Source organism: Xiphophorus hellerii, chromosome 11 (assembly GCF_003331165.1).
Source record: "Xiphophorus hellerii strain 12219 chromosome 11, Xiphophorus_hellerii-4.1, whole genome shotgun sequence".
Lineage (NCBI taxonomy): Eukaryota > Metazoa > Chordata > Actinopteri > Cyprinodontiformes > Poeciliidae > Xiphophorus > Xiphophorus hellerii.
In genome coordinates this window covers 11,094,976-11,115,658 of record NC_045682.1, presented here as the reverse complement: position 1 = coordinate 11,115,658, position 20,683 = coordinate 11,094,976, and the positions used below count along the sequence as shown (strand labels likewise).

At 40.8% G+C, this 20,683-nt stretch overlaps 1 protein-coding gene across 2 annotated transcripts in view; it reads right to left on the bottom strand.

The window, feature by feature from the left end:
• Positions 1-20,683, bottom strand: part of ppp3ca (protein phosphatase 3, catalytic subunit, alpha isozyme) — a 205,037-nt gene that overhangs the window by 181,149 nt on the left and 3,205 nt on the right. For both annotated transcript variants that reach the window (XM_032576816.1, XM_032576815.1), the window contains exons 2-6: positions 15,032-15,232; positions 10,277-10,401; positions 10,072-10,183; positions 9,671-9,816; positions 9,437-9,576 (exon numbers count right to left, since the gene is read on the bottom strand). In XM_032576816.1, coding sequence (XP_032432707.1) covers positions 9,437-9,576; positions 9,671-9,816; positions 10,072-10,183; positions 10,277-10,401; positions 15,032-15,232 — 724 coding nt within the window. The remainder of the gene's footprint in view (positions 1-9,436; positions 9,577-9,670; positions 9,817-10,071; positions 10,184-10,276; positions 10,402-15,031; positions 15,233-20,683) is intronic.

Sequence of the window (20,683 nt, the reverse complement as noted above, 5' to 3'; positions counted from 1 at the left end):
ATCGATTTATGTTGATCACGGGACAGCCACAGCAACAGGGGGCGCCACCATCTGGGCCAAACGCACCACCTTCAATCCTCAGAGCTAAAAAAGAAAAAAATACAAACTATTATTAAAATACCGGTAGAAAAATCAAATAGATAAAACCGGTAAAAGTCTTTTACACTCGACCACCCAGCACCGCACAATTCAGTGAACAAGCCGGTGCTGATCGGCTCTCAATAAGCCACAGGATGGGGCGGAACCAGCGGTAACTCCGAACAAAGCAGCAGCGATCATTGTGGATATACGGAAACTATATTAGGGATGTGACAGAAAAAAATAATTAAAAAGGATAAAAAATTCTAGAAAATAGTATAAAGTTAAGACAGATATTTAACAGGCAGAAATTTTTAAAAATTGGCAAGAAAACATTCAAATATATTCAAACAAAACATTACACTCTTTCATTAAAGAATTTACTGGAGGGGAAGAGAGTAGTAGTGCTTTTGTCATAGCCTTCATTATTCCTAATGCATAAGCCCTCACCCTGCAGGGGGTGAGGAAAGATTATAAATTAAATGTTTCAACTTTCAACTAAATCTGTGATATTTCAACTGATCAGCAGATAGACATGAGTGAAGGTTGCAGCAACTATGACAATGTCCAAAGTGTCTCCATGAAACATGTGAAAGATGGATTTAGCACTGTAATTAAAAACTGTCAAATATGTGGCTGGTTATTGAAAAAAATGGAAAAAGTTGGGAGTGAGCACCTCTACATGTCCCATTACTTGTTGTGCAGCTAAGCCTTACCGAGTAAAATACATGGACTAAATATGTGCAAGAAACTATTGAAAATTGTTCATTGTTACAGTTTCCCACATTTGGATCTATTTTACTTTTTGCATTATTTTTCTCTTAATGCACATTTGAAAAATATAGTGTTTGGTTTTATATATTCTATAAAGCCATCACTATTAGGTTATTCATATTCAGTGGTCAAGAACAAGATGCAGCTGACATGAAGCAGTGGTGAGAGTATTAATTAGTTTATAGGCTTTAATTTAACATGAGCTAGACTTAAAGAAGCTTTCCCAGACATCATGCTACCTGATACACTACAGGGCACCTTCAGAAGTGTATGCATCTGCATGATAGAGCTTTTAAAGCTAATTGTAAAGAATCAAAAGCATATTATTATGTTACTTAATGCTAAAATGTATCTGTGAAGCTACTCACTTCTAACCGGTTTTTTGCTTTAGGCTGACTCTTATTTATGATTATTTATTGATTTGTTCCTATTTATTTTAATTGCAAATTTGTTATTTTAAAAACGGTTTGTGATTTTTCTTAAGCTTTAAATAATCAAAAAATATTTCCTTTCAATCTTCTACACATGTTTTTTTGTGTGTCCTTGATCGTTTTTATTGTCATTTGCTTTTCGCACTGGGTCATTTTTTTTTCTTCTTTTTGCTGAAAGAGTCAAGCTTCATGCAGACAGAGAGACACCAGGACACCTAAAGCATAAAGAGCTCGAATGGAGGCACAAATAAGTAGATAGTGACTTGTCTTCATTATAACAACGTTAACAGTTAGATTGTTTTTCAGCAGGAGATTATGCTACTTTAATAAATAGATATTTTTTGTAAAAGGTTTTTCCAGCATCTTTAGGGCGTATTGAAATACTAGCTTAAATTTCCAGTCATTTAATTACTGTTTGCACTGATCATAATTCAGTGTTTCCAGATTAATGTGTCCTACTGTGAAGGCAAAGAATAAGAACACAAAAAGAAACGGAAATGCATTATGTATACACCGAGTGGTCATATTGGAATCTTCAACGCAAAACAGAATCACTAGATGTTAAAGCTATGATCAATCTTTGTTTCTGTGTGACACTAATAATTTCTTCAGTTCTTTTGTCTTACTCAATCATCATGCTCATTAAAGAAATGTATAAACTTTACTGACAGTTATTTAAGAGTGTCTCTAAATTCCTCATTTTTTCCAGCAGAATAAACCATACAATTATTGCATTTCGACTCATGAAATTTAAATTACATATCCAAATCGACTCAAACATAAAACTCCTAATACCATCAAGTTAAACCTTCTGAGTAATAATCATCTTCTCCTGCTCTTCCGTGCAGTCACTGCCATCCATGGACCCATCAAACTTTCAGCGGTGTTTAAAATATTAAAGTGCTCCAAGGTTTATGCCGGAAGACAAACAAGGGGACTGCTGTGCCCTAAGCACCTAGCAAAACTGTGCCATCCTCCCCTTTTATTTAGGTCACATAGGTAACACTCCCTTGAGGAGAAAAATATGCTTTAAATGACATGCGTAGCTACGTAAACATGTTCTACGGTTTCCTCTGTGGCTGACATTTGAGTTTAACAACACAGCAAGATACTGCCCTCAAAAGAACGTTATATAACCGTTTCTATTAAAAAACATCTACAGCACATTTTAATATCAGACATAAGACTGAAACTCGCCTTGTTTCAAAATCTATAATAATATTCAAACGTAATCAAACATACATTAATATTTTAGTCACATTTTATTTGGTCAAACTACATTTATCGATGAATGCTAGGAAACACAGTATGGATTCAATAGCTGCCCTCCGATCATTCCTTTTCTCTCCTTTGTGAAAACGCACAATGATATGTGTTGGTGAGCCTGTGACTGAGAACGAGTGAGGAATCTGACAAGTGAGTATGAGCGAAAGAGACAGAGAGGGATGGAAGTGCTGCGTCGTGAGTGTGAAACTGAGAGGTTTTTTTTCTTTTCTTTCACCTAAGATAATCCATCTGTGAGGCTGCTGGTCATCACACTCATTTTCCCCCAATCCATCCATCCATCCATTTTCTGTTCACCCTTGTCCCTAATGGGGTCGGGAGGGTTGCTGGTGCCCATCTCCAGCTACGTTCCGGGCGAGAGGCGGGGTACACCCTGGACAGGTCGCCAGTCTGTCGCAGGGCAACACAGAGACATACAGGACAAACAACCATGCACACACACACTCACACCTAGGGAGAATTTAGAGAAACCAATTGACCTGACAGTCATGTTTTTGGACTGTGGGAGGAAGCCGGAGTACCCGGAGAGAACCCACGCATGCACAGGGAGAACATGCAAACTCCATGCAGAAAGACCCCGGCCGGGAATCGAACCCAGGACCTTCTTGCTGCAAGGCAACAGTGCTACCAACTGCGCCACTGTGCAGCCATTTTCCCCCAATATTAAAAAAATAAAATAAAAAAATCTTCCCTACTTCATCTTGTAACCACTGCACAAAAAAAGTGAGCAAAGATAGAAAGCCAAGACGAAATGTAACCTAGACTTTAAGTCAGATTGTCATGAAGTGCGGGTGGTGTTGGTGGTGAGGCAGACGCAGCGGACCCAGGTATGATGAATATGGTGATTTTTTTAATGAAAATAACTAGTCCAAACAACGAACATGGACACACTGACGACGAATAAGCTAACATTGACGAGGAACAAAGAACACAGGTGGAGTTAAATACATGGGAGGGTAATCACAGAGACGAGACACACCTGGGAACAATCAAGGGGAGGACAGGACAACGAAGAGACTTAAGGACACAGAAAACTCTAAACACAGAAAAACACAGATCCTGACAGTACCCCCCCTCAAGGGCGGCTACCAGACGCCCACAAAACAAAAACACAACAAGGGTGGGCGGAGGGGCGCCGGACGGGGGCCAGAGTCCAGAAAAAACAACCCACCATTGTGGGCGGAAACACAGGAAGGGCCAAGAGTCCAAAAACAAACAAAAACTACCCACAGGGTGGGCGGAGGCAAAGGAGGCGGGAACCACGAAGGTGGTCTGGCGGTCGTCCGCGGCGGCGGGAACCACGGAGGTGGTCCGGCGGTCGACCGCGGCGCTGGAGGCGGGAACCACAGAGGCGGTCCGGCGGCCGTCCGCGGCGCTGGAGGCGGGAACCACAGAGGCGGGAACCACGGAGGCGGTCCGGCGGCCGTCCGCGGTGCTGGAGGCGGGAACCCCGGAGGCGGGAACCACGGAGGCGGTCCGGCGGCCGTCCGCGGCGCTGGAGGCGGGAACCACGGAGGCGGTCCAGCGGCCGTCCGCGGCGCTGGAGGCGGGAACCACGGAGGCGGGAACCACGGAGGCGGTCCGGCGGCCGTCCGCGGTGCTGGAGGCGGGAACCCCGGAGGCGGGAACCACGGAGGCGGTCCGGCGGCCGTCCGCGGCGCTGGAGGCGGGAACCACGGAGGCGGTCCAGCGGCCGTCCGCGGCGCTGGAGGCGGGAACCACGGAGGCGGGAACCACGGAGGCGGTCCGGCGGCCGTCCGCGGCGCTGGAGGCGGGAACCCCGGAGGCGGGAACCACGGAGGCGGTCCGGCGGTCGCCCACGGTGCTGGAGGTGGCGACGAGGAGTTCCGGGGGCCGCCCACAGACGGCGACGACGAGCCCCCCGAGGCAGGGTCTCTGGTGGAGAACAGGGGGTCTCAGTTGGAACGCGGGGGGGTCTCGGTCTCGGGTGGAACGCAGGGAGTCTCGGTCTCGGGTGGAACGCAGGGAGTCTCGGTCTCGGGTGGAACGCAGGGAGTCTCGGTCTCGGGTGGAACGCTGGGAGTCTCGGTCTCGGGTGGAACGCTGGGAGTCTCGGTCTCGGGTGGAACGCTGGGAGTCTCGGTCTCAGGAGGAACGCAGGAGGTCAGGGTCTCAGGAGGAACGCAGGAGGTCAGGGTCTCAGGAGGAACGCAGGAGGTCAGGGTCTCAGGAGGAACGCAGGAGGTCAGGGTCTCAGGAGGAACGCAGGAGGTCAGGGTCTCAGGAGGAACGCAGAAGGCCAGGGTCTCAGGAGGAACGCAGAAGGTCAGGGTCTCAGGAGGAACGCAGAAGGTCAGGGTCTCGGTAGGAACACTGGGAGTCTCGGAAGGTGCGCCGGCTGGAACGCCGGCTGATTCGGCCTCGGGTGCGCCGGCTGGAACGCCGGCTGATTCGGCCTCGGGTGCGCCGGCTGGAGGCGAGCCGCAGCGAAGCCTGGGAAACGGCTGCGGGGGCGAGCCGCAGCGAAGCCTTGGAAACGGCTGCGGGGGCGAGCCGCAGCGAAGCCTTGGAAACGGCTGCGGGGGCGAGCCGGAGCGAAGCCTGGGAAACGGCTGCGGGGGCGAGCCGGAGCGAAGCCTGGGAAACGGCTGCGGGGGCGAGCCGCAGCGAAGTCTTGGAAACGGCTGCGGGGGCGAGCCGCAGCGAAGCCTTGGAAACGGCTGCGGGGGCGAGCCGGAGCGAAGCCTTGGAAACGGCTGCGGGGGCGAGCCGGAGCGAAGCCTGGGAAACGGCTGCGGGGGCGAGCCGGAGCGAAGCCTGGGAAACGGCTGCGGGGGCGAGCCGCAGCGAAGTCTTGGAAACGGCTGCGGGGGCGAGCCGCAGCGAAGCCTTGGAAACGGCTGCGGGGGCGAGCCGCAGCGAAGCCTTGGAACCGGCAGCGGAGGTGACCCGGAGCGAAGCCTGGGAAACGGCTGCGGGTCCGGAAAGCGACGAGGGGCCGGGTCTGCCGGCGGCTCACGTCGCTGTCTCCGAGCTGGCAGCGGAGGTGACGGATCCGGAAGGCGACGAGGGGCCGGATCTGCCGGCGGCTCACGTCGCCGTCTGTGAGCTGGTAGCGGAGGTGGCGGCTCAGGAAAGTGACGAGGGGCCGGATCTGCCGGCGGCTCACGTCGCTGTCTCCGGGCAGACAGCGGGGGAGGTGTCTCCGGAAAGCGACGCGGGGCCGGCTCCACCGGCGGCTCAGGTCGCTGGCTTCCCGGACGGAGGTATCGACGGGGGCCATATCCGGGGGGTGCCAACACCAGTCTTGTCCCCCGGAAAAGCTCCCGCTGCAAGTCCGCGAGGGCTTCCGCTAGCTCCCTCTCCTCCCTGCCGGATCTCCGCCTCCTTCCGCTCTGCTTTTTAGGAGTGAACCTCACTCCAGCTGGGTCCATGATAGCAGCCTCACCGATCGGTATGGTCGGGTCCTTCTGTCATGAAGTGCGGGTGGTGTTGGTGGTGAGGCAGACGCAGCGGACCCAGGTATGATGAATATGGTGATTTTTTTTAATGAAAATAACTAGTCCAAACAACGAACAGCAGGAACATGGACACACTGACGACGAATAAGCTAACATTGACGAGGACCCGACGAGGAACAAAGAACACAGGTGGAGTTAAATACATGGGAGGGTAATCACAGAGACGAGACACACCTGGGAACAATCAAGGGGAGGACAGGACAACGAAGAGACTTAAGGACACGGAAAACTCTAAATAAACACAGAAAAACACAGATCCTGACACAGATTCTTAAAGTCTAACTTACGACTTTAAGAATCTGACTTAAAGTCAGATCCTGTTAGGTTTAACCACAGTGGTATCCTATCAAAAAAGGATAATTTTGACTTGGTCAAATTTGTTTTTAGGTTACAATAACAAGCTTAAACGGTGTTTAATTGTAACTTTAGAACAACTCAACTAGAACAACTAGGACACAGTTGTGAGGTGGAAGAAAAATCTTATTTGGTTTCCATTTTTATTAATAAAATTTTAGAAACGTGGTTTGCATTTGCATCAACCTCAATCAATAAGGACGCAGAATGTTAGTGAAGAGCAATTTTTAAGTCATGTAACATATTCTTTAGATTTAGGGTTATAGTTTAACTGGGACATCTTAATACATTACTATGGTTTGATCTAAACTATTCCATTGTAGCATAGGCTATACTTTAACCTTAACTCCACAACCTCAATCAAGTTTTCTTCCAGCGCCTCCAGTGCGTTGCTCTCTCCATCCTTCTAGCAACTCTGACTCGCTTCCCAGATGCTGCTGAGTAAGCACTAATTCAGTAAATTCAGATTATCAGAGGTATTCAGTTTTATGGAGAACTGTTTGTATATTTTCAATTGATTTCCAACCCCCAAAAAACTGCCTTTATGAAGTTGCTATCATAGCTTCCCTTGCCTTTATATACACTGTGTTTGAAACAGATTTTGTTTTTTGCATTTCTCTCAGTTCCCTACTAGCATTTGGTACTTTGTGCTGCATCCACACTGTACGGATGTTGAGAGTCATAATGATGGAGAGGTGTGTGTGAGAGTGAAGGCAGAACAAAGCCAGGGGGAGATAGATGACTATAATAGCAGCATCCTCCACACATGTAGAGAACAATCCTCACCGAGTTCCCATCTCACTGAATACCAGTCGGCGACCATTTCGCTCTGGTGGAAGAGAGAGCGTTTTGTTTTATTCATCTAAGGCATCTGGATTGTTTTGATTGCTATTAACTAAGTACTTTGACTTTTAGGTTACCATTTTACTCATAGTGGTGTCATTTATGTTTGTGCTGGTCACAATGTCATGTTTTATTAAACTTAACCTTTTAAAATGATCATTGTATTATCTGTTAGCATGAGCTGGAATAGACAACTATTATCATTATTATCCTTTCTATATGGAACAAAAATCTAAACATGAATCACAAAAAAAACCTTACTCTTTAAACTGAGGAGTTTTAAAGTGATTCTTTTGTAAGCCAACTCTGCTGCTGTGCTAACATAAATAGTAAGACGAAGATAGTAGCACAAGAAATATAAATTATATTTTCCCCCATAACAGTGCTAATGGTATTAGCATTTCAGTCTTCTGTAAAAAAAAAAAACTTAAATAAAAAGAGGCATTTTGTGTTGAACTGAGTTGCTATATTATTCAGCCAACCACAAAATTATGTTCTGTGTCCAGAGAAGCTAATTTCTGAGAATAAAACCTGTTTTCCTTGAAGTAGCCGCACATTTTCTGAAATCATATGAAGAAGAGAAAAAACCCTGAGAAGAGTACACAACGCAATAACGGATAAAAATATTCACGGCTGTACTCATTGTTGTGTCTCTTGTGAAACTGCCAGAGGTACTTGCAAAAATCAGAGAAGATTAAATTTTAGCTGTATGATTGTATGATTTTTAGCAGTACACGCTGCCTGGACTGTAATCTCCCCTCTGAAGGAACCCAGGAAGTCTTTCAGATTTTTTCGGAGCAAATGTGGTTCAGGTTCTGAGCTTTCATTAAGAATATTTTCACTGTAATTGCCACCTCACCTCTTCTCCACCAGCTCCCTGTCATCCCACAGCAACGTCAGGTCAGAACTGACCTCTTATTATTTTGGCCTGACACGACTGATACAAATACTTTTGAGTCTCCTTTTTCCTGCCCATCCATTAAATCAGTCCATCTCTATTTTGAGTCTTTATGAGCCTTTTATTATTTTAAGTTGTCTTTCAATTGATGTCTATGAATAGATTATAATCTCAATATCTATTTTTAATCTCTAGTCACCATTTAGTCACCAGAGATTAAAAATTTTGATCTTATTTCTATGCGGTTCTCTTCTTTGATTTTTGATGTTTTACTCAATCTAATTAGAGTAGAAATGATGCGTTCAAGAAAAACTGTGTAACCATAATTTAAAGTAGTTCAATTTATTGTGAAGTGTGACCTGCAACTCATAAGTGCTGCTGCAGACACAACAGCCACATGGGTCAAGTGACTGTGATCACTGTAGTATTTGGACTTTATGACAGGGATAAAGAGCAATGCAGGCTGATATATAAAATCTTTTAATATCCAGGGATCTTTATAGACCAGAGGCTGTTAACGGTTCTTAATATTGTGTTTATATTTACTGTGGTTTCTTAATAGTGACTACACAGATGTCTCTCAAACTGAACTCAGTATAAAATGACTTTCAAGGGCATTTCAATACAAAAAATACTTAAGTTAACTGAGGCATGTAGCTTTTTCACTGTAATTGATTCATTCAGATATTCAACATTAAGTGGTGTCAATCTTTTTCTACTAGCTTTTATTGAATGTAAGGTGGTGGTGTACTACAGGTACCATGTTGTCACAATGTGTACTAAGGTAACAGAAAAAAAAGGCCAGAAAAAGGCCTGGAGTGGTGGTACTCTTTCTTTAACCCTCTGATGCATGACATATTGACTACACAGTCTTCCATGAGTGGGTCTTTTTGGACCCGTGTTTAAATCAATGTGTTTTTATGCTACTTTTTTCATTTTGATTAAAAAATAATATTTAGTATGATACTTTCTGCTGTTTTCTCTGTGCATGTTGTTAGTAATGATATCAATTGAAAATGAGGTGCATCAATGGAGTATCCATGCAGGACACGGACTAATTATGTCATTAGTGATTTTTTTAATGCAAAATAATTCAGGTAAATTCTGAGTTGTCCATGTTTTTAACAAGAGACCAAAGTAGTCTAGCTTTTTTAAAGAACCTAAACAATAACAAAGACTGTAAAATAGCTATTCACTGCCAAACAAGAATTTACAAATCAGATATAAAGTTCACCACTTTTAACCTCCTTTGGAGGTTACCCTCAAACCCACATTAATCTTGTGCTGCTCACCTGTAGAAGTAGGAGCAACCTCGCACTGTGTTGTGGCTGAAGTATTCCTGGGTTTTCTCATTTCCAAAGTCTTCCAGAGGATCAGACCAGAGCAGGTCACACATGGGCCCAAACGCTGGCGGCTCTTTGAACCGATCCAACTTAACATGAAGAAGAGAAACGTTTTAAGGCAGAAAAACCACAAAATTAACAAAGCACTACATGGCAGATGCCATTCTACTGTTTCCCCGTTACCTTTTTAATGTCATCTAAGGTGTGTATTTCAGGTGAGAGTCCTCCGTGGACACACAAAAACTGCTGGTTCATGAGTGCAGCCAAAGGAAGGCAGTCAAATGCATCCATACATGAGTCATACACCTGCTCTGAGTACTTGATTTTACCTAATAGACAAAACAATGGATTAGCTGCACGTATGAGAATGTATGCTAAATCTCAACTCACATTTTTCACTAAAACATTTAGCTATCAACATAAAATTTTCATCTGTTGACAGAAAAATCCAACCTTTCATACTGTCACATGTGCTAGACTGTAGTGGATTAGCTCCTTCAGACATGCTGCAGGCTATACAAGAGCATTTCAAGACTAGAAGAAAAGCCTCAAAAACAACTCGTTGGATCCTGCGAGGTACTCACATTCTTGTTTGAAGGTGAAATATTCTGTCAAATGTCTACATTCATGATTTCCACGAAGTAAAAATAGTGTCTTTGGATAGAGGATTTTCAGCGACCAAAGGTATAAAACACACTGTCAGAGCAAACAGACAAGCATAGATTTAGTTATTTTAGAGCACGGATTCATTGCTTTTAACTTTTAGCATATACAAAAATATATTCTCACCTCAATACTGAAGTAGCCACGGTCAACATAGTCCCCGAGGAACAGGTACCGTGTTGTGGCTGGCGATCCTCCCACTTCAAACAACTTCATAAGATCAAAGAATTGACCGTGGATGTCCCCACAGACTAGAAAACAAGCAAAGGAAAAAATATGGTATGGAATTAAAATTTTTCCTCTGAATGTTACTTTTTTGACCACAGGAACTTTGTCAAGTTTGCCAAAAAATGTCCTGAATTATATAAACATAAAGAATTCCTTTAAATTAGAGATATATCAACAATTTTTCATATTATTTAAATGCATACATTTTAGTTGTATTTGCATTGTGTCTACTGCTAGTTCAATCTAATAATCTATTTAAGGAAAACACAGGCCTCGTTATTAGTATCATTTCAATTGATACGAACCAATTGAAATGATTAGTATCATTTCAACAGCTTTTGTTGGATCTTATCAGACCTAATAAAAACAGGTAACTGGCAATTGAAGAGTTTTTTTGGAGTATTTTTTGTGATATTGGTTTAGTAAAAAATCATGAAAACCAGAAAGGCATTTTCCTGTTGTTGAAATCGGATTTTATTATTTGGGAGATCAAAAAGTACTTTGGAGGGAGATGAAGCTTTTACATCCCTTGATGCCCAGCAGTAGGAAAACTTGCAAAGGAAATCAGTGTGACTCCACAGTCAGCCTGAGTCAAGCGTCTCCATGGTAACAAACTGTTCCACTGGCCAATGAACGGTGATATGAACTTAAAATCCTTTCTCGTGGTAATATGTGTCATTTAATGAGGTGAAAAGCAATGACAATAAATGTCTAATAATCCATCAATTTCTTTGTCATAAATCGATCAAGTATACGATTCTTTTGTCTGGCTAACATTTCTGCAGTCCTTTAAGTAACAATTGGAATATCAAAAAGTGTAGTCTGTTTTTAAGCATGCCATTGTTTTCCTTTAATTTGTTGAGCAAATATACTGTTTTTTGCTTGTGTTTTTACTTCTAATTATATAAAGCACTTTGAATTTTGTTATTAAAAATGAGCTGCACAATTAAAATTGCTTTATCTTGCATATTACTGGGGTCAAGGTTGTGGCATTCCCAGTGTTCAACTGCAGAATAACCAGGTCCTTTTGCAGTGACATTAACACTGCAATGTCACCGCAACTGACCTAACTGGAGATGAATGCCGCATGAGATGTCCCTAATGGTGGAATAACAAGGATAGACCAAAAAGTAGGTCAATTTATCAGATTCAAGCATAAATGACAAAATCTTTGGCAGCCTGACTTATCTTGATCAAATTGAGCGTTCCTCTACATCATAGAAAAGAAATGAAGATTTGCAATAGTGAGAAGTGTGTAATAGAGATAAATCAGCAGATCAGACCTCAACAGATGCCAAAAATCAGTTTTTACCAGAACAAACTCTCAAGAGATCATCCCTAATGTTGATCAAAAAGAAAAACAATGTATTACATAGCTTACATCTAATCACCAGGAAAATACAAACAGGTATTCAGAGAGGAAGTCAAAAACAGGCATACGGAAAGCAGTATAACCTCAAAAATCCATCCTATTGGAAGCACTGCATTATTTTATTCATTTAAAATAGACAATACACACACATTGGTGTAAACCAGATGCCTTGTGTTTAATCTTTATAGCAAACCTGCTAATTTTTAGCACCTGTTCACAGGAAACTTTTGTTCATATAAAAAGAAAAAAGGTAAAGAAAGGTAAAATAGCATAAATAAATGACAGAAGACACAATTGATCAATAATGTTTGTTAAAATTTCCCATGTGAGCAGGTCTGCCCAGACTTAAACCACTGCTTTAGGTCTGTACCTCGCCAACATTACAATGAACATGTCAGTTTTAGTGTAGAAACGTAGGAGATTGTTTTGAAGGGCTTTACCCATCCTCTGCAGATATCTGCTATGCTATCAAAGAACCATGTCATCCTTTTTATCATCAGTCTTGCAATGACATGGGATAACAACAAATCACAATGACAATAGTCGAGGTGTAAATACGAATTCTGACCCATCTCATGCAATCCGTCTGCCACGTGCAATAATGTGTTGAAACAGACGTATAAATCTGTGTGTATGCAGATCAGAAGATATCTATGCAGATACAGTGACAATAAAATCATGGTGCTGATGTTTGTAAACAACAAAGCAGAGCACATTATTGGTGCTGAGATCATCAGTGAGTAAAGAAAGATTTTGTCCATTCAATATGGCTATTGTTTGTACAAAATGTAAAAAAAACAAAAAAACATTTATAGTTTGGAAATAATGAGGATGATTTGTGCCACTGACGAGACCTTTAAATAATTATGGAAGTACTTTGAGCAATTACATTGAGGACATGATGGTAATGAGATATTTCTGTGGTCTTTAAGGCCTCCTTTCTCTACTTCTGAGAAATGAGAAGCGCAAACCTCAAAGGGGTAGAAGAAACCCAAGCCCCCAGGGAGATGTATGCTTTTTCACAGCGAACACTATGGCTCTGGAGTGCAAACCTACATCTCATTTCCTTGCTGCCTTCAATTTTTCATTATCAACTCGCTCTGTCTCGTTCTCTCCTGCTCATCCTCCATCTCCTCTCGCTTTTCCGTCTCCCCTATCAGCTCCACAGTGGCCTTCGCCCACTCAAAGCTCAGAGCAATGTGTGTGGGAGACTGCTTGTGTGACTAAAGCAATCAAACACACACATGCGCACATAGGTGCAGGCCCATCCACAAACACCCATGTATTACATGCAGGCGAAAGCCACATTGAAATTCAAATGCACCCGAGCTCACAAAGATACGAAACACACGTACAAATGCCCGCACACAATACTTTTGCAGATTTTCACCTCAATACGTTCAACATCTATTTAGACCAGGAGGCTGAGGCCTGAAGATGTGATTTTCATCAGTTTGTCACTTCTGAAAATGTTGAGCTGATCATGAGCTATTTAATTAATACTGGTGGTTAGATATATATTTAATATCATGCATCTCGTCGTATTAAACATGCATGTGAAAGGAAACAAAGCATTAACAAACCATGTGAAGTGGTTTCAAATCAAATGTCCAAAGAACTAACTCTTTGGGAATCAGAGGAAATTTAAAACAACGATTTGCATAAAACGTACACAACGTACATAAGTACACATTCAGTCCTCAAGACCTGCCATCCAACAACTTTTAGATTCTCCTGACTTCAACACACCTGAATTTCTACACCATCAGTCATTCCGCTTTGTAGAGGCCTGGTAATGCTTAGTTAATTTGAGGTGAGATCTGCTGGATAAGTCCAAAACAACATTTATTTATTTTTTAAAATTATGGCGTAACTACACTTCTGTCGTTTTTATTATTATTATTATTATTATTATTATTATTATTATTATTATTATTATTATTATTATTTTAATAATAGGCCAATGCTGCAACTGACAAATAAGTCATATGTTTTATGTTGGTATATTTACAAAACACTTATTTGTGGGTCTAAATGTAAAGAAATAACATTTAGACAGGAATTAGCAACTCAGGAATAAGAGTTGCTAATTCCTGAAATAGCAACTTTTATTAAGTCTATAAAGTCTTTCTGTAAATGGTGTAAAATATAAAATTTGCCATAGACTGAAAATGTCTCCATTAGCTTCCTTTTAGTCCAGTAATCTCTGTTTTCCTACATCAAAACAATCAACGCAAAACTACTTAAAATTTAAATCTGACCAGGGCAACATCAATAAAGCTCTCCTGGTAAGTTCCTATCTGAACCAAACATCGATTGGCCTGAAACAATAACAAAGATCAAAAGAAGGAGGCATACTAAAAATACTCATCCTGAACAACACCAAAGAACAGACTGTCTACGATTATTCTCTACAAACTGTTGCCCCAGGGCCAAAATCAATAACTAAATAGTGCATGCTTTATTTTTAAGACTCAGTTTCAACTTTGGAGTTATTATTTCTTCCTTCTTCAATAAAACTATTGAAACCCTCTACATCCGACAATAACTCGAATCCTCGTCCAGGTTTGTTCGGTTATTTTAAATATTTGAATTATTAACATGACCGCAGATAAGATTACATTTAGCAGCTACATTCTTACTGCCATTTCCAGACTAATGATGATGAACACACATCTACCTCATTTGAAAATGATCTATTGTCTTTCCCATTTTAAAGAGTAGCTAAGTAAAAAGCTATTCTCATACTTATACAGCAAGGACAAATAAATTGAAGAATTACTCATTAAATGCTCCTCAACAATGATGCATATGAACAAAGAATAGACATCAGATCAGTGACTAGGATGTACATCAACATGTCAACGATATATGTGATTTGGATAACTGCTGAAACAGATGTATGCTAAATTTACTGGGAGACATCAGCCTCAATTGTACATTACCTTTTTAGATAATTGTCCCCTGTTTGGGGGTGAAAATAAACAGCAGTAATGATTTAAATAGGATTGAAAGAAGTACACAAAACTGTTTAATAATAAAACAGCCTAATAATAAATTGACTAGCTTTAATTTAGGTAAGTAAGCTCCATGGCTTTGATGCTAAACATGCTAAATCACTGTCAGAAAGAGCCCATTTTCAAACTATGACATATCAAAACATATGTAGTGAATTACAGTCTTTCATATATTTAACTAAAGATCATAAAAAATTAGTTCCAGGTTTAGCCTAATTCAGCTTGCCATGAAAAGCTGGCAAACATCCCTAAACCATGTGATACCTGTGACTGGTGCCTCAATGTCGAGAATAGTTTTCTCCTGACGGAGGATGGCTGCTCCCTCATTGATGATTCGAAGCGCGACAGCTTCCTCCACACGGCCCTCCTTGGTCAGGTGAGCCTTCAGCAGATCTACGCGAGGTTTGCCTTCACAGTCGAACACTTCCTTCATTGTAAGGCGGTGGCTCAAGGGGAAGGGGACAGCTAAGGAAGGACAGAGCATAGAGGCAAAAGTTGTAATTCAAATAATTGGCATACAACAGAAACATCAGTAACTGACAATCCAATTATTAAATGATTTGTTTATAATGTATGATATTCACAAGAAGATCTGCTTTTTAATGCAACGTATTCCAGTGCAGATGTGGAGTTTTGTGTTTTCTGATTCCTGCATAAAACATTCAAGCAATTGGTTCACTCTTCCCGGTTTTCTAAAGTGTGTGGTCATTAAATCTGCACCAGTCACCTACCCACCAGACAGTTTGTGAAACTGTGAAATCCAAGCACAGATCATTACTTCGGTGATGGCAGGCAAGGATTATTGTTATTATTTTGAAATTGGCAGATGATCCATGTGACTTCTAGTTTCTGGGCACATATACAAACATTAATCTAGATATACAGAAAAAGTGTCAAAAGAATGAATAATTTACATGGGAAGAAAATGTAAGTCCAGTTGCTAATTTACATTAGTGAGAAACGACGGCACCAACACAGCCGTACTGGAAACACACACACATACAGTACGTTATAAGTCAAAAACAATATTAAACTCAGAGAATGAGCAATTGAATGTGTGCCAGATTTCTGCAGTGTGCAACTAACAAGGCCACTCAGCACAGCCAGAGAAAGAAAAGACAAAGAAAGAGGCTCTGAACTGAATGTGGTGAAGATGGTCTTTAATAATGAATGCTAAACTAGAGAAATCTCAAAGACACTACTCCTGGGATAATAAGGCAAGCCCCTGCAAGTGGAGTTAAAGGGCCTAAAATTTTTCACAGGGCGCAGTGTGTATCTGTGATGGCGACGTGTGCTTTGACACTTAACCAGCAAGTACAAAGCAGCGTTGAATGCACTGCAGAGGAAGTGAATGAGCCCACTACATATAACAGCACTCAAAAATCAGTTCATTTTTTGTAAGCAGTATAAAAAGCAGTTATCAGTTTAAAACATGAAGAAACAAACTATGATATATGAAGCAAAATCGCCTTATTTCTGCAAAGTTAGCATACAAATTAGAAAAAAAGAGTGGGAGGAAGTGCACACCTTACTTCTCAGTAAGTCATTTGTTACTTATAAACATTCTTTGTTGTTATATTTCAGATAGTTTAAGATTTTTTTAAAGTAAGGTTTTGTCTAACCCTAACCCTACCCTAGCCTAGGTAATGCTCTGAAGCTAATACTCCAAACCAACTCGAAACTAAAAGCTGGTCCAAAGGGCCAAAGTTAAAAGTCTGAAACTAAACAACTAGTTTGAGAGCAACAAAGCTCATGTTCTGAAGCTAGATGGAACATGTAAAAGAATTTATTAGCCTAAATGTTTAACATGGTAGACTAAATATCATTCAAACCACTACAATGTTTTTTTGTTGTTTTTTTTTTACACCACTTTACGTTCACATCAAAGGGTTACTCTGTGTTACAGTTACTCTGTTCTCAGCATGTTTCACACAGAAAAATTATTTTTGGTGCACCACCTCCAACGTCCACTTCTTGAGGAAATATTCACAGATACTGTCCAGCGCAAACATAGTGACAAGTAAAAAGCTCACAAAATAGTCTTAGCATACTATGTTGAATAAAACAATAACAATATTTGTCTGAACTTTAACTCTTGCAAATGTTTCGTTAAATAGCAGTGTACATTTTTTATCTGATAAAAGTCAGTAAATACAAATTTAGTGTGATTTTCTAATCCAGTGCCATTGCAGGACCTCTGACTTCATACAACTGTAGATTACCACAACGTCTCTCTGTCCAACAGCAATGCAATCTTAATATTGTTTATTTCTAGATTTTTATTTATTCTTTGCTTTTTACTAAACTGAAATGACATTGAAACTTAATGTTAATGAAATACACTGACCACAGCTTTAGCAATTTAGAACAATTTGTTCCACAATTGGAACAAATTTGGATAAAAATCTGGATATAAAGAAACTTGATAATAAAATATGGCCATTCTATTGTGCTTTATTCATTGCACTCAAATTGTACAGCCAAAAATTAAAAGCATGCAAGTAAAGAATAAAAAAATAACAACAATATTTACATATTCATATATTTCTTTTTTCTTTCATAAATTAGAACATGCTTTGCTTTTTGATTATTATATTGTAAAAATCTTGTAAATGTATCTCCTAATTCTTCTAAAACAATTTATCATAAAATTATTAAATAAATTCCTAATTCTATGAGAAAAAAATGTACTCGCTGCGTATTTACTCAAAATGCATTTAGCCTATATTTTTATAATAGTCTTCTTAATATGGGTAATAACAATAAAATCCTAAATATAATATCCCTGCATCTTATGTAATATTCTTCCACAACACCTTCTGCAGAAGCAAAGGCACATTATACAAGTACACTGATATAGATGTGTGGTGCAGAGATGAAAAGCTGACTTCTGCTCAGCGCCAAGCTCAGCTGAGCTATGAAATACTGTATGTTGCCGGGCAACAGCAGCAGCAGTGGCGGCAGTGGCAATAGCAACAGCAGTTGAGTGTTGGAGTGCAGCCAGTGGTGCTCCAGAAAACTGCAGTTTGCACTGGAGGTTCACATAGAGACAGTGATTTATTAGACACGGTCAGGCAGCTGACAACACAAATTTTTCAATCAGCTTTGAATAAAACTTGCGTTGTACTGTGCTCATGATGCCTGACAAATATTCCTAAGACAGGTTATCATGCTGAATAATTGAAAAAAATAAGAACAACCATATATGTAATAGATATTATTGCAAAAGAGGGATCCTGGATCCTATTAGGAAATACTGTACAGTCCCACGTGATTGGACTGACTAGAATTGGTGGGTGTCAGGTTCCCTTCACACCTCCATGTGCAAGGTCTACTCTGTAAGATATTCCACTATTTGAACCTCCAAACAAAATGTACTTATTACATTTAGCAAACACTGGTCTACGTCTAGCTAGTCAAACTATTTCATCAGTGTGGCTGTCATTAGAAGTGACTTTAGGATGAAGGGACAAGTGACAAAGTGAGGAAAGATTGTGCACATGTAGAAATATAGCCTCCTGCCTGTTGATGCTAACAGTTCAGCAGAACATCAAACTGTACTGGCCAGCAGAAACCAACGCATACACGTTTGTCAGATCAAACGTGTATGTGAAAAAACAACTGAAGACAAACCTAGTTTGCTTTAGGTTAAAGCTATGCCCACAAGGATAAAAATATCTCAGTCTCACATAGTGAGTGCACCAGAACATAACAACTCACTATTGTCATGATAGCAAACTTTGATCAATTGATGCCACTCTGATTAAGTTCTTTATGACTTTTTCTTTTTTTTTTTTTTTTTTTTACATTTGGCACTCTGGGAATTGTAAAAGAAAGGCTTGTCTCTTCAAAGCTGAATACCAAAATAGGAAAAGCAGATAAAAGTGACAAACAGGAATATCCGCAAGCCTGTCAAGAAATAACAAAACCTATTGCATGTTTTAGAGCCTCTAGAACTGGGGTGCCCAAAGTCGGTCCTTGAGGTCCGGCATCCTGCATGTTTTAGTTCTCTCCCTGGTGGTAGTAGCAACCTTTTCAGCATGTCAGTGTTCTTCTTAGGCCTCTAATGAGCCATCATTGGATCCAGGTGTGTAAAACCAAGGAGAGAACTAAAACATGCAGGATGCTGGCCCTCCAGGACCGACTTTGGGCACCACTGCGTCTAGAAAATGACTCGAACTTGGATTTGAGTAAATGTTTTCCTATTTTAAATGGCCAGATAGTTTCCACAAAATACACAAGTAATAAAACTGAAACAAATGCATAACATGTTCAGAGTTTCCGACTCCTCAAAGTGTTTTGGTGTTACATGTTCATGTTACAAAAGCAAAGCGTTTCAGTCAGAAAGCTGGCTGTGTGCCTGTGCTGATATGGACTTTCTGTTTGCTTCACACTTTTTTTCAACTCTTGGTCAACAGTCATTTTTGTTGTTCAAATTGCCAATCATCCTTAGATATACATGTGATCGCATGGCTTCCCTCCATAATACGCACAATATTAGTAAATCATGCCATGGTGATATCACATGCGGTTAATCCCCATTTTCCTTCGATGTTACTCAATTTCTTCTAATTCTGTGTAATTTAGTATTTTTTGATCAAATCAGCTACATTGAAGATTCCAGGGACGTGCGGTGAGGTTCATAGCTGGTGAGGCACTGACTTAATCATATTCAGATTTACAAATATAGACCCCCTGCATGTTATTTTTTATGTAAGGAAATTGCGCGCATGTGGACGACGCTGGAGGGCAAAAAGACTATTTCCGTTCACTCAATCAAACTTGGACATGTAGATATTATTCATTTCGTGCTGTGCTCCACAGCGAAGGGGAAACCCGTTAAAGTACAACTCAAAACCACGTCTTGTGTCGCTCTCGGTATCAGCGCAGCTACGCACAGACTCGTTGCCACAGCAACTGACAACAACGACACAATAAAAAACACTCAAATATTTCCCACGCAAAAAGCAGAACATTCAGTCTGTTGCAGTAGTATTGTTGTAGTATTATTTTGCGATTATTAATTAATTGCTGTGGTAAGAGGAGAAAACTATAAATATATCGCTGCACTTGACCTTATTGTTTGGCTAGCTCCATGGCTAGCTCGCTTACAGTATCTTACTCTGCAGTTGTGGAATCACAATGTCTGGGATCATGAGCGCCCCCTGCCATGAGGCAAGAGAACTGCCTGCCTCACCTCGAATCTGTTCTCTGCCGTTTTTGATCGTTCTTCAGCACATGAAACACGTTACGCACATAGTTGGTGACAAAAAACACTGTACATTATATACATAAGTTAAATTATGGAAAATCAGTTCATACATTAAATGTTTTTTTAGCCATTTTATTGGCGAACATGCTCTCAGAATGGCAGCCAGTGCAGTTAGCGAGAAGATGCGCAATCCCAGGTGAGGCTCAGCTCGCTGCTGCCTCACCAGCTTCGCTTCCGAGCATTTGAATGGGAAAATGCAGAAATTCAGCGATTTTGAAGAAAAAATAATCTGAACTTTTTTAAATTAAATGAAAAATAGGTATAGTACAAACCACAGGGTGAAAATAGCTATATAAATGATTTTATCATTATTATTTTTCCATGATTACAGGTGAGGCTCTGCCTCACCTGTCTCCCCTGATCGCACGTCACTGGAAGATTCAAGAGGGTCATTCTCACCATTATTTCCTTACAGGTTTTCCATTATTTCAGTTTTAATTTGTGCCACATAAGTAAGGAAAAAGCATTTTTGGGTTTAGCATTTAAGTTGAGTATGTTGGTTAAAATTCACCAAGTCCTCTCGGCCAATGCAAAAAAGATATTGACTTTGTTTTGGTGTTGTTTATTGGCATGGATGATTAGGGCTTGAAGAGACAAGCTAGTCTCTGATACATTCTGCTCAATGTAAACATATCTGCATTGAG